Source organism: Aethina tumida, chromosome 7, assembly GCF_024364675.1.
Source record: "Aethina tumida isolate Nest 87 chromosome 7, icAetTumi1.1, whole genome shotgun sequence".
In the NCBI taxonomy this organism is placed as follows: domain Eukaryota; kingdom Metazoa; phylum Arthropoda; class Insecta; order Coleoptera; family Nitidulidae; genus Aethina; species Aethina tumida.
In genome coordinates, this window is record NC_065441.1 from 6,102,856 (window position 1) to 6,120,113 (window position 17,258).

Consider the following 17,258-nt stretch of genomic DNA (forward strand, 5'->3'; position numbering starts at 1 on the left):
TACAAGTGAATTTCTTAATCGACAGTTATTTATACCTTCAGATTTATATTACACATGAAGAAATCATCGTGATACTAAAATGTTGCTAGTGTGTTTTCTCTTACAATTAGACGGAATTGCGTTTAATTATATATCATTAACATAAACGAGCAGTGACCAGCAATAAATAAAGTTTTCCTTTCTTCGAGCAAGCTGTCCGACCGTTCCTGCGGTCAGCTGTGGGCATCTCGTTCTCTGGCTGGAATGTGTCAAAAACGCTGTGGATGGAATAACGAAGACGGCACCACGAATGGAAGCGAGACGGCGAGCGGCATTACTGTAAAACGGGGTTCTGAAAACAGGTTGAGGTGCACATAGGAGCAATCTTTGTCTAGCAGCGGTCAGTGCATTCTGCCCGCCAATGGCCACACGAAACAATGCACGCACGTACAGGTGCACTTGGGACAGGATATGGGAAGGAAACGCGACTGGAAGAAGTGCCACGACGAAATGTAGGATGTGGTCGATAAATGTACTGTTATTGTTGGTATTTCGGTGTGTGTGTGAGAGGCATTAATTAGCGGCCAAATGCATTTTACATGCACATTGTTCTTTGTCTTCAACTTCACTTGAATTCACTATCTACATACAGTAAAGGACAATAGGTTTATGGTGTATTAAATATATGGCTAACAGACTTTTAGGTAAGGCTTTAAATGTATCCGAAGGGCGAGTAACAAATTGTAAACATTTAATTTATTGGCTTTATTATCACATAGTTGTATTTAAAAGTTACATCGTTACTGATTAGTGGAGTTTGCAGTTGAACAAATCCAGAAAGACCTTATGGACACTTTTTTACTTTAGAATTAAGTTTTTTGAGTAGAAGAACTTGAAAATCCAGAAATATTCTTTAAATATTCAAGCTAAAAAATCCAAGAATTGACAGTCGCTTAATAAAATAAGCTTTTAACAATAAAACATTAAGATACAAAACACAACATTAGAACTAAATACCACTTTTTAGAGTAGAAGAACCTAAAAATCCAGAAGGATTTTTAAAATGTCCAGCTAAGAAATTCAAGAATTGGTCATTACATCAGCTACATTTTTAATTCATTTACATGAAAATTTATACTTATATAAATCAAATAAACCTATAAAACATTAAAAACAAAATAATTTTAGAACTGAATTACAGTTTTTAGAGTAGAACAACATAAAAATCCAGATGACTTTTAAAATATCCAGCTAAGAAATTCAAGAATTGACTCACTAAATCAATCACATTTTTAATTCACTTAAATTAAAATTGATACTTAATTTAAATCAAATAAACTAATAATAATAAAACATTAAAAACAAAATAACTTTAGAACTGAATGGCAGTTTTTAGAGTAAACTAAAAATATTCTTATAAAACTTGCGAAGACTGAGTTCAAGTTCATATCTGCTAAAGGAAAATCGATCCTTTTTCCAAAACAAATCAACACTAATTATTTACAACAAACACTAATTTAATGTTAGATGAGGTTTGTACAATCTTTTTAAGAGTTACTTAGAAACATCTGATTCAATTAACTTGACACAAATCTTTAGTCAATGAATAATTTTCTAAACGAACTTGTCCCGAATGCCTCATTAGCGACATAAAAGTTATGTAAATATTGTGTTAATAAAAACGGCGCTGTAAAAGTTTATGGGAGAATATGTTTGTGGAGTAATTAAATGCATAAGTGAAACTATATTTTTAGCAAAAAATAAACGTATTCCACAAATTCTACACACATTTTTAATGGAATAACTATAATAACAATTCAATTCTACTTTAAAACTCTTAACTAATTATTTTGTCCATGAGTTCAAAGTCAGTTTGAACAAAATTTAAACATACAAACATTCCTAAAGTGCGAAGGAGAAGTTTTAGATCAACAGACGATACAAAACCTGCATCCTTCCAGTTTTTTTTTGCATCTTAAACAAACAAAACTCATTCCAAACAAACTTGCACAAATGTCTGCCAATTATCACATCAAAATTCCCGGTTTCTGTGAATGAAACGAAATACTTAATACAATTATAGTTCATTATACTCTAATGGAACATACATCACATGAATAAATGGCCAAAATCCAAAGTAAACAAAATTAAATCATTACAAATGTTTCGAAACATGAAACAAAGACTGGAAATCATACAAAATGCAAATGAATCCGTATAAAAAATTCATACACGTCATAAAGCTCACAGACAATGAAATAATCGACAGATTTGTACCTCGTATAACGCAATGGATGACGGAATGGGTTATGGCACAAAAATTGTAGGATTAACTTCTCCGAATCTATTATAACGTTGTATCCCCCTTCGTCGTCGTTCCAGCGGTCGTTTTCTTCATTGCATGTCTTTATGAATTTTTAATGCATCCGACTTGTATAATGCCGCCCGCTAATAATTGTGTAATATTTATTTATGTTTGTAATAATGTAATGTGTGCATATAAAGTGCACCATAAACTTACGTAACAATTGATGGGATAATTGGTTTGCGTTTATTACATAATTGACGACAACAAAACGAGATGCAACACCAGATCGGATTCACGTTGTCCGCCGTTTAAAATGGTTAATAATAGAAACTTAATTTTTTTTCGCATTCCAAGTGTCCGCGTTCGAACTTGAAAAGCGATTATAAACAAAATATTATTTTTGCCAAGAGTGTGATGTCATAAATTAAAATTAGTTGGGAAAGGTCGCGCACATCGTAAACAATGAGGCTATTTAAACTGTTTGCATGACTTCACAAAATATTGACATAAAATTGATACAATTTTATGACCTTGCCTCAAAACCGATGACTTTGTACGGTTTATTTGATGTAAACAAAAGATTCATCTGATAAATCAGCAGTTGCGAAATTAATTTAGCAAACAAAACAAAAACCACAAAGAAACTGATTAAACAAAGTAAAATAACAATTTGAGTAACCAAAAATAAGCTGGTGCGATAAAAATAAAACAAAATGATTGCAGCCAGATAAACAATTCTTTCAGATTCATTTGCAACACGTTTTGTTATTATGTTTACAAATCCTTTTGTACAGTTCTGGTAAACTTGATATTGAAGATAAACATCATAAATCAGTGTTAATAAAAAATAAACATACAATTAAAAAACTTAAAATATGTGTCAATTTCTCAAAATTTATAAAAATCATTAATATTAATTATTTTTTTTAATTATAGATATTAAAAAGAATAAATAACTAATAGTTTATATGTATTTACTATTACAAAATATATAAATTTACATTTTTAAATATTTTTAGATGCAGACAGTAAACAAAAATGAATATATTTAAATAACAAATTAAAAATAAAACTAAAGTTATGGCTTAAGTATTTAACATCCTACATAATACTACACTTTTTTTTTCAATGATTTTGGTAGTTTTTCAATATAATCGTACAATATTTGTTTCCACTGATTTTGACCTTCTTCGTAGAGTTCTTTCAAATTTAACAGTGTTTTGTATGGATTTTCCGGTCAGTTACATCCCAAAGGTTTTCAATTGGATTGAAGTCTAGGCCTTGTACTGGCCACGACATTACACATACTCCTTGAGAATAAATGAAACAAATTTTAATGAAAATTAAATTACATATCATATATCAAATTTTGTATGTTTGCAGAACTTAATTTAATGTTGTTAAATTATATAGTATTTTTGAAAATTAAAATTTTATGTCACATATTGGTCTGTAAAAACGGTATTATATAAAATATTTTTTAAGATGTAGAGTAAAGATAGATAAACAAGTTAGTCCCCGTTTTTGACAATTTGCCAAAGTCATATTTTTGAAAATTGAAGTACAAGGTGTCATAAATTGGTTTGTAAAAACTGTATTTTTTATAGTATTCTATTTTTTCTCTTCTAAATAATAAAAAAAATTTAATAGAAAATATAGAATAAAAAATTCTGAAAAAACAAAATTATTTAATGATTTATAAATTAAGTAAAAATATTAATATGGGTTTTAATTTTCAAAAAGAAAAAAACGTTAATGAGAAAATACCGAACACAAAGAATTAATAGAAAAATATAAAAAATGGAACAGTATTTAAAAAAAAAAAAATAAAATTAAATTAATTTAAAAAAGCTAAAGTTTATGTAGAATAAAAAGATACTACTAACAAAAAATAAAATAGTAACAATTTTAAAGTTAAAATTAAAAAAAATAAAATACAAATAATATATATCTAGAACAACTGAGAGTTAATAAAGTTAATAAAAATTGTTAAATACCTAGAGCTAAAAAAATAAATTAATTTTAAATAAAATAACTTGATTCTTACACCTGCTTCAAAACGAGCTACGAAAAAACTGCCATAAAAAGATTGACTAATAAAAGCCACGTTATAAAAACTGTCTAATTTATCTAATAAATGTCTAATAATATTTAAATTATATGCATACAGATAATTAATTGGTGATTTCGCATTTCCTATAATTTCTTGATAATGATAATACATATAACTAGATCGCGACCGGTATTACTTTCGATTCATAGTTAATTAGAGGTTTATGTTAAGCGCCGTTCTATAATTACAAAGTCACTTGAACTTTTCCAGGCGAATTTGTTTGTCTTGTACGTTTTGTAATATTAAACACACATATGCATATCGGAATGTCAGTTTTACTACTGCCACCAGTTTAGGCGAGTCTGGCAAAATAATATATTAATAACACAAAGCGGGGAATGTGGATTATAATATGGCATTAAAATAAACGCTTTCAATAACGGTGTTTTGTAATAAATTGGAGCTTAGGCCACAACCGCTTTATTGGCGTTCGACGTGAAGCCATTATCAAATGGGAACTGCGTATCGACAAATAATAACAACAACAAAAAAAAATCAAATGCACGGAGCTCATGTTTCCAATCGGTATGTCACGGCGTAACTTTTAATTTCATAATCCATAAACTGCAGTAATATAAATTTTTCTTTGTTGCAAACCCTTCATTGTTAAAAGCCCATAAAGCGCGACCAGAAATTAAGCACGTACCTAGCCACCGTAGTTATAAAATATAAATTGAAAACACGAAACCCGTCCCATAAACATTCGAAGACTACCATGAAACGGCACCGTACAGTTTCAACTTTCCGTCCGCCAACCCACAGGTTAAACTTGAAAACGTTTGACACCGAAATTGACACTTAACTCGACTTTTATGGTACTCTCCTTGCGAAAGTGCATCAGAAATTTTCTCGTCGAAAATTGGAAACTAAATCCTCATCTTAGTTTAATGTTTGACTATTTTTAGACGAAAATAAATCACGTGTAAATGAAGTTTTCTGTGATAAAGCAGAATTTGAAATTGTTAATGGTTTTTTAGTTGGCCCCCGTTTTTGAAAAATTGTCGAAAAGTCATATTTTTGAAAATTGCTTTACATGGTGGTATTCTGTTATTAATAACTGACATTATTTTGTAAAACTTTGTTCTTATTTTAGGAACTGAAAATTATGATTAAGGTGAACTTATATATATATATATATATATATATATATATATATATATATATATATATATATATATATATATTAAAATTATGTCCTCGTTAAAATCTTCTGTACCATCAAGTAGTGATAGATTTTTTATAAATTCACACAACTAGAGTAACTTACCAATAAAATAGGATATAAATCTTGTAAGCTTACCTGAAAATACAAAAACACCGATTAGTATTAGAAGTTTAAATGAATTTTAATCAATCGAAACATTGATTCATCTTGATTTCAATCTCCAAACATGGCCACGTATAATCCAAACAGTTTGATTTCACCGCAGGAAGCTGGCAGTTGCGCAAACCTCGAATGGCACTGCGAACGCAGCCGGACTGCTTGCATAGTTAACATTTAGCGGTGCATTACTCATTTTAGATGTGTGTTGCAAACTCTATTTGGGTTACACGTAATTGCACCCACTTAGAAAAAGACCGAACGGATAAAGAGAACAATGCGAATTGTTTTCGTGCTCTCTAAGATCGTCGTAGTGGCGTTTTCTGAGGATGGACGTTGAAGAGGGCACTTCAAGGTTTACAATTTTCACATTTTTTATTATTATTCTACCTCGTCACGGTTTTATTTGTTTGATCTAAGTTTTCGCTAACAAGAAAGTACTAATAATTAAACTTGTAAGTTACAAAATATTATTTATTATGTATTAATATCGAAATGTCACGTTTATGCAAGAGTTTAATGTACGAATTAATATTAATTAAATAAATTTAAATAACAATTATCGTTCACTTTGGTTAATATATTTGTTGTCAAAAATATTTACACATTACATATATCATAATTTAAAAAGACTAATTTATTAATATGTGTTGTGTATTCTAAATATAGTCGAAGATGAACAAACTAATAAATCATGATTAAAATCAGCAATGTTTGTTTAATTTAGCCTGCTTCATCATTCTTAAATTAAATCATCATATACAATTTACTAACCATTTAATACATAATATTATAATGAACTATTTAGTAATATTAGGTGGTGGATAAACTAATTTATGTTTTTAGTGTTTTACTTTAAAACAATATAATTTTTTACAGTGGCGTAGATTCTGAGATTTCTCGTCTTTTTATCATCCTATTTTCTGAACCACTGAATATTATTTAAAACTATTAAGCTTTTCATATTTTACGTACATAATGGAAGAAAAAAGGTTCTCTTGATTAATTTTGATTATTATAGCCGTTTTGAGATATTTCATATTTTAAGTTCACTTTAATTTTCTTCGCACATTAAATTTGAAGTATCTTAAAAACGCTGTAATATTTATCATTAATTAAGACTACTTTTTTCCTTCAAAATTGTCAAAAAAATATTTTGACTTTCTTAACGACTCGCACTTGGACTTGGACCATCTATTTATTTAAATAATATATGAAAAAACACTAAATGAAAATGGTTTCACCTCCCTGAACCAACCAGTTTCGTGAAACCTTATGAATTTGGCAAAATCATAATTGTACCGCAAAAATATACTAAAAATAAAAAAAAAGAATACAACAGAGTGTTAGTCATTGCAATTTTACAGAAATAATTGCTTGCATCGAGGCACGAAAGCATCGCCAGAACGAACGAGCAGCCAAGGACTCGACTAATGCACCAAGAACAGGATTGATTCGCTGAATGATAGTTGCACACGTAACAGGCCAATCTGAAATTAAAATGTGCGCGGATAATGCACTTAATTAAATTTATTATGGGAAAATAACGAGTGTAACATCTTGTCTAGCGTCCGATCAACAGACATTGATGTGTGTAACTGTAATTGTGCGATGCGCGTGTGTGTGTGTGTGTGGTTTGAATAAAATCGTAAAATCGTCTGGGTACGTTTTACTGTTAATGGTACCCGGTTGGGCGCCAGACGATGTGATAGAAAAATAACACGTTGGGCGCCAACTGAACGACCGGATTTTGACAAAATACGGTCTTAGGCCGGATCATTAAAACGTGTTCGAAAGCTTAGAACAAAAGTGTTATAACACAACAAAATGGCACATAACGTAGAACGAAAATGTCTAATTTATTGACATTTTATTGAACATTAACGCATACCTATTCAACATTCACATCGAATATATTAAAACGACAAAACAAACGACATCGGAAAGTCTCAAAATTATTAAAGCGAGAGTGATTTATTTAAATTTAATCCGCTACTATATAAATATAAATAAAAAACGAGCCTATAGTATGTAAATTGATATAGCGAAACCGCAAGAATTTACAATAAGTTTGTATAATTAGAGGAAATGGAATAAATTATTTCAGTTTTAATGATGATTTGTTGGTTTATTGTTCGGAGACTATAATTAGAACCGTAGTACGATATGTTTTATAGCTTTGATAATCGTGGAGTAAAGTCATGTGTTATTTAAATTATTTCATCTTCCGGGTGGAGATTTTTTTCATTTATTTTCATTTGTGTATAATTGTTGAAATTATCTATTAAATGAGCAATTAACCAGGTTTATACCGCATAATTTTAGAGTGGTATTTTAGATCATAAATAGGAATATAAAACGAACTGATTCCGCATTCAATGGAGATAATCTCACCTCTTAAAATTTATATCTGTATAATACCAACATATTATTCAAAAATATCTGCAAACTGTTGCTAATAGTTTTTTTTAAGTACAAAAATGTTTATGAATACATAAATATGCATAAGTGTATTTTTAGTGGTTCCATTAACTTAACTTCTGTTTTAAAATGAATTTATAATGATACAACCTTATCTAATATAAGTTAATCCAACCTAACCTAGTCTACCCTCACCTAGTCCATTCTAGCCTTACCTTATCTTACTTAATCTGAAAACCTTCAATTGAAATATCGTGGTTTGAATGTATGCCGAATAGATTTAATGCTATAAACATCTATCTAACCTAACATAAACTAAGTCAAATATATTTAATGAAACCTACCCTAATCTAACGTACCTTTACGTATCCTAATTTGACCTTACCCAACCTAATTTACACTTCAGTGTGTATCTAACCGAATTCAATATAATATAGCTTTAAATATACATAAGTGTATTTTTAGTGATTCCGTTAACTTAACTTTAGTTTTAAATAAATTTATAAATGGATACAACCTTATCTAATATAAGCTAATCTAACCTAATCTTGTCTATCCTAACCTAATCCATTCTAGCCTTACCTTGTCTTACTTAGTCCGAAATATTTTAGCCACTACAAATTTATAACTAACCTAAGCTAATTTATGCTTCAGTAAGTATCTAATCGAATTTAATCTAACCTAGCTTTACCTTACCTAATCTCGTTTAGCCACATATCCTAATTTACTACTTTATAAACCTCAATGTTAATAAAACATATTCAGCTAAATTTAATTGAACTTCACATATCCTAATTGTATTTTAGAAGCCTCAAAGTTAATAAAACATATTCAACTAAAAATGAAACCTAACGTTATAATTTGAAAGTCTATCGAAACGAATTAATGTGTGTAGTGCGTCGGTTTTCTGCAGCTTTCGATCATGTCATCATGAGTACACATGGCTGCGTCAAATGAATACGAGCGAGTGGCCATTGTGCCACTAACCCACGCGACAGCCATTGTGACTCATCGACGTCCAGCGTCCCGATAATTTTCATCCGGCGTCGGATATGAAAAGAGGACGAATTCTAATGCCGGGAATTAATTACCTTGCACGGATTATCGTCTAGTTTATTGATAGAGAGTAGCCAACCGTTCAATCGCCAATTCCAAACATTGGTCTCGCTTCCACATACATGAACGATTCGATTACACCTGATAATATAACTGATATTGCTTTTTTTCTAACCTTGTTTACAGAAGTGATTGCATAAAGTTATGATTAAATTAGTTAAATATACGCCATGCATTCATTCAGTCATTCGTGGTCCACACCTCTTACAGTTTATACATAGAAATCTGTCAGATAGCAGAGAACAAAGGTTACGTGAATCAATTACGTCTGAAGGAAACGCTTTTCCCGACGTATTATAAGCTCACAACAAACAAGTGTGTCCTCTGTTTATTTATTAATATTATCGTAACCGAGATAACCTAAGGTCGTCAAGATTCACTTCCATTACCGAAGCGTGATGACTCCGAACTGGAGCAGCGATAAAATTTCATCGATGTTATTGACTTTTACCGGTGCTACAGATAAAAAAAGCCGAACGGAATATAAATGTTTCATATTTATCGGATTATGCTTCGCGAATTACTATTTAAAAAACTGTTAAACGGGTTTACGTTCCCATTGATTAATTTACGCGTGTTTCAATTTGTTAACTCGTTTTTCTCCGTCGAAATTGTAATAATATTCAAATGAATTCGCCTACATTCTTGGAAAGTAAATCTTACCAGCGAGCCCATTTCGCGGTACGATTTCGACACAAAGCACAAAGTATTAAGCAATTAAATTTCAAGTATAATTATTTGCGTGTGTTTTGATTTTTAATGAGGTAAGTTCAATTAAACCTGGGAATGCCGGATCGAGAGCCCTTAAGTTAAATGCAGCTCCTTTAATCCGACTTATAAGTGTTTGTGCAACTGAAGTACTCTCGGCTCAAAGAATATCATATTTTCCAGTACGGCTTAAGTTTTACGAGGTTTCCTGGTATCGAAAGCCATGATGGAAAGAATGTGGTCTTTATCTTTCCGTTCTTATCGAGGTGCCCGTGTTGCAGTCACGTCCAAACAGACTCGTCTAATAAATCTGTTTAGGCATATTCAAAATTTATTGACTGCAGACCTTATTATTAATATTACGAGAGTATCAGAAGCCAATAGATTTACAGCACTATAAATCAGGAGACTTTTTATTTTGGTTCTAAACTCATTTCAGTACAGTAAAACACTGAATTACTTTTATTTGAATAAAAAGAATAAGTTTTCTTAACATAACTTCTGCCTCTTTTCTTTCAAAGTTAACACCTTGATTATGTGTTTTTTTAATTAAAATTAAAAGATTAATTTTAAAACTTTTCATTAAACTTTTTAGTTCCTGGCCATTTTGAGTACTCAACTATTTTTAATTAGTTCAAAACATAAATATATAAATTTTCTCTTGTTTTCTTAGTTTTCCGTCATGTTAATATCTATTTATTAGTTATGAACATTTAATTTATCATATTCCATAATATGGCACTAAATTCATCCTCATAAAAATTTTAGTTGTAGACCAGTTTTGCCACAGATATATTTTTAGTAAATTCAAGATCTTAATGATAAATACATCATTCCTCAAATCAAATTTTACAATCTAGAATTTATAGTCATAACGAGAATTTGCTTTATTCTCTTCCAACATCTAATTTTACTCATATATTTGTTTATTTATTTACGTATATTTTATAGTGTATGTCGAAACAAGTCACTACATTAAACTTATTTAATAAGAAAAAAAGTTATTGAAGAGTATATTTAGTTTTCTCTTTTAAAGGTAACATTAGTTTCAAGTATGTAAATAAATGATTATGTTATTGACAATAAGTAGCTATAATTTTAGTACTGATCTAGTTCGAAACTATAAATTTAAATGTATCTCTTCTTATCTTCTTAGTTTTCTACCAATCTAGAATTAACATACTTAATGAATATTTGCTTCATGTGTGATGTTACTCTTAAAGAAGAAATATTGCGTATTTTCAAGTGTGTCTAGTATCTAATTATTGTTTTCGTAAGATGTAATGTATTTCTTCCAAAAGTTAATATTCTCTTTGAAATATTGTAAATATGGCAAAGTAACACTTCACTGTTTTCCTTTTTTTCCTTTGGTAGGCGATATTCAAAACATCCCGGCGAAATCAATCATTTTGAAGCCGTAGCGTTTCAAAATACTTTCAATACATCTGAGTGGTTGAATAGAGATTAGTAAGGGGGCTGGACCAACCAGTGAGAACGGTGCATGTGCACGGACGCACGCCGCTATTTGTTTTTTAGGCGGCTTGCGAAATTATCATTTCAATAGGTATGCAAATTAAATGGGGTTTGGGGGTAAGCTGCATTATTAATTGATTTCTTTTCGTGCGATGCGTGCAATCGACAACGTCGCCCCATCCCCCTTCTGTTCACTGGGTTAATGTTACAATATGTCGTTGCTCGTTTCAAAGATGCAGAGACAATGGACCCTTAGAAAATTATTCGCAAAGGGTAAAAATCAATATTTTGATTGCCTTTTGTTTTCCATCTTATAATTAGAAGTTCAGTAGCTCTATCTTTATAAACTCAGTTTCATTGTGTTCAATTCCTAATTGGGTGTACGACCAAACTAATCAGTATTTTGAACCAGACCAAAGAGTTACTATTCCAGCCACTCAATAGTTTATTATGTGAACGTATTAGCATGTATCAAACATATTCTAATGAGTACACACTTAAAATTCGATTCATACTTATGTAAATTAGTTGGAGTGCGTAGAATAGAATTACTGGAAAAGCATGTCATGTTTATATGGATACTGACATAGTATGACAGTGAGAAGGGTATGAGTACGTGGGTCAATGAGACAAAGATCTAACAATAATAATTTTATTAGCCTTGATATAATTGAAATCAATCATCACTTTACTTCGTAACCCACTCGTCATTTTATACTTGTTGTTAGTTTTAAAGTTCCTGCCTTCGAAATTGATGCAATGCGCCGAAATAAAAAATGCATCTAACAAATTCCAACCATGTACAAAATCCAAATTCAATGTAACAGTGGATAATTGGAAAAGCTTGTATGCGTACAGACTCAACAACTACGGATATTTTAACTTTTGTAGATTGTTGCTTTTTGCAATCTGCACAATTTACAAATTGTTAACCTAGGTGACCTTCAACGTTGATTTGTTGATGTCCACCATCCTCCAGTTTTGATACATGAATATTCGTTTGGATTCTTGCCTCATAATAAATTCGCAATACTAAATTCTTAATAGCTTTGATAATGCAGGTGATAATTTTATTGACCTTGATGACCTTCACTTGGATGGAATCCATTTCCATTGTTTCCGAGTTCTTATCAGTAATTTTCGCTTCAACCAGACGCATCAAGTTAATCAATATTTTGAGGCAAACTAACTGAATGAATACTGTTTCTGCGACTGTCGCCCGATTATACATATACTCGGAGTACATGTATCAAACATATTCTAATGAGAACACGCTCAAAATGTTGGTCCTTATGCAAATGAGTCTCAATGTAGAATCGGATAACTGGAAAAGGATGTCATATGTGTGTATGGATCCTGGCATGGTAGACAGTGAAAATGTTGTGAGTGCAGTGGATGGGATATTAGAGGCACAGCAGCAGTAGCAGCGGCAGCAGCAGCAGCAGCAGGGTAGAGGATGGGAGAGGCGGCAACATGGGAAACGTCGTGGACGGACAACAAGCAGCTAATAACAATGTCATTGACTCTCGACTCGCGGCAGGATAAGCAGGGGCAGAGGACCAGGTACAAGTGTATTATGCAGTAACCGCGATCCGTAATCGGGCACGTCGTGCCTCGTTCCGAACCGGGAATTAAGAGCGTGGAAATCGAGAGTAAAGGCGAAGGCCTTGGTAATGACCGCGCGCATTTGGACAACCTGGCGATGTTCGTTTTTATTTTGAGGGGGTGATGCACCACCGACCTGTCTGAAGATTCGGAGCTGTCGTAGCGGTCGACGCAACGCTTCTTCCTGCAATCGTCCTCGGCACCTAGGTGGTCACTACACCCCTGCACCGTGTCATCGAACAAACGATCACCACTGTCACCCGCGTCGTGCACCACGCGCCCGAGGTTGGCTGCCGGCTCGGGCGGCGTGTCTCTCTGGCCCGAGGACGCGGGCGTCGTCGTCTCCTCGCACATGGCGCCGCCCCTGGGCGCCGTTTCCGCGTCGCCGTTCCCGATTGCGACTGTACCGTCGCGACCGCCCGGGTCGCCCGCACTCAACCCGTCTGCCATCTTGAACACACTGAGCGGCGATCGCGCGGCCGCCTCGCGTTCTCGCGGCGGAGCGGCGCGCGCCTTGCGCCGTGGCTGCTGGGCTGTGGGGAGGAGCGGCTGGCGTTCAGATGTGCCGTGTTCTTCGGATGCCGGAAGATGCGGCTTGATCTTGGCACAGATCTTGGAAAAATTCACTTTAACGTCGTAGTGCCTCACAAGGAAATAATCTTGTGTATGTGTGTGTGTGTGTGCATATTAGTGGTCGTATACTCTCGATAGTTTGTCACTATCTATAATTATTGACTCTTGTACTTTTCGGTGTTTAAAGAATATGTTTTGATCGAATAGAAAAAAATAAGATTTCTTGGAGAAAAATTAATTTTAAATTTTAAAAAAGACTTATTTTTGCTTCAATTTTTTTTTATACTAATGCCAATTTTTTGCAAAAGGTTCATTAAAAATGGCACATTACAAACAAAAATGGTCGATCACGAAATTTATATTTTTTCATGTATATTTTTTAAATATTCTATTTTTAGGCGTGTCGAAGAACTTGGACAATTGAAAAAAATTAATATTTCTTAGAGAAAAATTAATTAATTAAATTTGAACAATACTGAGTTTTTTCTTGAAATTTATATGAAAAAATTTGTTAATACTGTATGTCTATTTTTTTTCAGAAAGTTCATAAAAAATAGAATATTTTGAAAAAAAAAGAAGAAATAAAAATCTAACCAGCCTAATTTTTTTTTTTTTTCAGAAAATACATCAAAAATAGAATATTTTCAAAATAAAAAAAAAAATTGTCAATAACGTAATTTTTCAATTTTTTATGAAATGGAATAATTTTCAATTTAAAAAATACTGTTTTGTGAGGTTTTTTCTTGAATTTTTTATGAACATATTTATTAATTCAAACTTTCTTTTTTTTTAATAAAATTTTGAAATATTTATTTAATAACAATTTTCTTAAACATTTAACAAGATCATAAAATTCAAAAAATATATGAAAAACCAGCGAATATCTCGTAAACTTCGAGCAAATTCGATATAGTCGATAATAACTATAATTTTATCTGCTGTTGGTAAAATAGAAATTGACGAAATATTAAAAATTTGAATTTTTCGTAAATTATTGAAAATTAATAATAAGGTAAGGTCTATTTTAAAAATAGAATATTAAAAAAAAAAACATATAAAAATATTTTTTATTAAACTTAAAAAATATTACCAAATTTTTAAAAATTAAATTCTAGAGAATTTATTTATTTAAAATATTTTTAATAAACTTTTTAGAAAAAAATTAGGTTTCTAGTTTTTTTTTTTGAAAATATTTTTTTTTTTAAACTTAAAAAGTATAAAACATTTTTTTCATAAAAATTTCAAGGAAAAACTAGAAAATCAGTGTTCAAAATTAAAATTAATTTTTCTCTACGAAATTTTTTTTTGTTTTTTTTTTTCAGTTGACCAAGATAAGTTCTTTCTTCATCACGCCTAAGAATACGACATTAAAAAAAATATATATAACATTTTTTTTTTAATTTTTATTATATAAAACGTGAAGCAAACCACATTCTAATAAAAATTCATAAAAAATTGAAAAATTATGTTACCGACATTTTTTTTAAATTTTTAAATATGTTATTTTTAAAAAATTGGCACATAGTATTAAATTTTTTTTTTAATTAAAAGCAGAAGCGCAATAATCGGCATCTTTTTCTCTAAGAAGAAAAAAAATGCTGATAGCTCAATTTTTCTTTTTTTTTTTAATGGCTTCTATACAATTACCTTATTTAATAAATATGTTTGATAATACAACAGAATTTTGATAACTTGAAACATGACATGCATTGAGAGAAGTATCAAAGTGTCAAATAAATGTAAACATTATACTATATTTTGTTTGGATAGAAGAGGGAGAACATTCTCATACAGACTCTGAATGGTACTAAAGATAATGATAATGATAAAACCACCCACCATGGTACCAGCGTTAGAATCATAACCAAAAATGAATGGAACAAATTTAAAAATACTTGGGTGAATGGGAACTCGGAGAGCCAAAATGCAAAGGTCTTTTATACTAAACTAAGATCCTAAGAGTAAAACCAGCCCGGGAGTTTATTTATTTTAGGATCATTATACACTAGATACAGACGTTTCATTGACACTGTAGAAAAGTCTTCTGAGAGGAGTCCATGATATGATTTTCAAAAACCACTTTCATGCCATTTTACAAAGAATCGATTAAATATATTAAAAATAGAAATCTAATACTCTTAATAAATTTGAAACTGTGCAAATCGGGTGTCAACTCTACAATGACAATATCTTCGTCTTTACTATTGATATACAATCGTTGTCTTAAAATCTTTTAATTATGAATTCTAATGATTATATCAACACAACCCTTTAACGTGTTGATCTACTTGATTAAAATTTAAATTATTTTATAATTTTTAGGCGATTTTTAAGCTTCAAATTCTTTTCGATATTTCATCTTGTTCCTCCTATTCAGAATACTAAACCAAAAAAACAGTTTTTTAATACAGTTGTAATTAATATCTGATATAACGTCGATATTCCATTAAAGGGGATATCTTACAATTTTGGGTAATTTTCTTCAAACTGTTCTCGAATATGAATGTTTCCTTCACTTTTTTGCCTACAACATTAGTTATAAAAATCAAAGGAAATTCATCTTACATCCCATACATCCCATACAAAAAAATATTGATTATTACTGACTTTTTTAATCTTAGATTTAATGTCAAAAAATAAAAATCAAAAGAATTTCAACCACTACCATTAATTCACATATAGTTTGTGCATGATTTTATTTGCAAAATTATCATAATAAGCACATATTTATTGATAATCTAATGGTTTCAAACTCTAAAATTAACTTGTTTGCCTCAACTGGTTATCAAAGACAACTAATCGTTCCCACCAATTTTGCTAATAAACTCTGAAGTAGTTAGATATGCCATTTTTATCAAAAAAGGAAATGCAACACATTAACAATAATATATTTTATCTTACTTTTTTAAACACACGTTTTAATATCTAAAGTGTTGTGATAATGTATAATTTTTCAATTAAAAATAATTTAAATACAAAAAAATTAATATTTTCGTTGTCATTCCTAATTAGACAAAATCCTTTACAACAAACCAAATACCCAAGGCTACTAACATTGAGCCTACTACTACCCTACAAACCTTCGTACCCTACACCCCCGCAACCCCAGCTCCTAACGCATTGTCTCGCGAACCGAGTGCCCATCAACCTCATTATGGCCCGAACTGGGACATCACGAGCACCCACACTTATTTACATTGCAATCCGATCCTCTCAATCGATACGCACAAGAAACGTTCGGGGTTCATCTCCTGATATTTCTAGACACAAACTGCTTTCCCTCTCTGTCTAGCGGGGTGGCGCGCGGCGGGGCGACGGCGGCCGCATTCGACGGCCAACTTTACGCACGCTGCTAGAAAGGCTTGTCAGTGATGGATCAAAGTGTTAGTTCTTAGAAAGGAATGACCTAAATTCAACGGTTTTGTTTGACTTGATACTTTTGGGGTAGTCGTGGTTTAGGTGAAGTTCGTTTAGTTTTTGTGACGTTATTATTGGTACCAACTTCTGATTTGAATTAGTTTAGTTTGGAAGTAATTTATACAATTAATTACCTAAAGTATCTTGATTATTTATGTATTATGTTCAGAATGTCACAAAAAAAATATATGTTAAGTTCTAAAATTCTATATTTGAGGAAGGCT

At 31.2% G+C, this 17,258-nt stretch overlaps 1 protein-coding gene across 1 annotated transcript in view; it reads right to left on the reverse strand.

Annotated features, from left to right (window-relative positions):
- The window catches only part of LOC109604411 (uncharacterized), an 80,956-nt gene extending 67,476 nt beyond the window's left edge, over nt 1–13,480 (reverse strand). Inside the window, exon 1 of the mRNA XM_049969497.1 lies at nt 13,181–13,480. Within this exon, the coding sequence (XP_049825454.1) occupies nt 13,181–13,398 (218 nt within the window). The 5' untranslated portion in view covers nt 13,399–13,480. The remainder of the gene's footprint in view (nt 1–13,180) is intronic.
- Between the last annotated feature and the right edge of the window lie 3,778 nt (nt 13,481–17,258).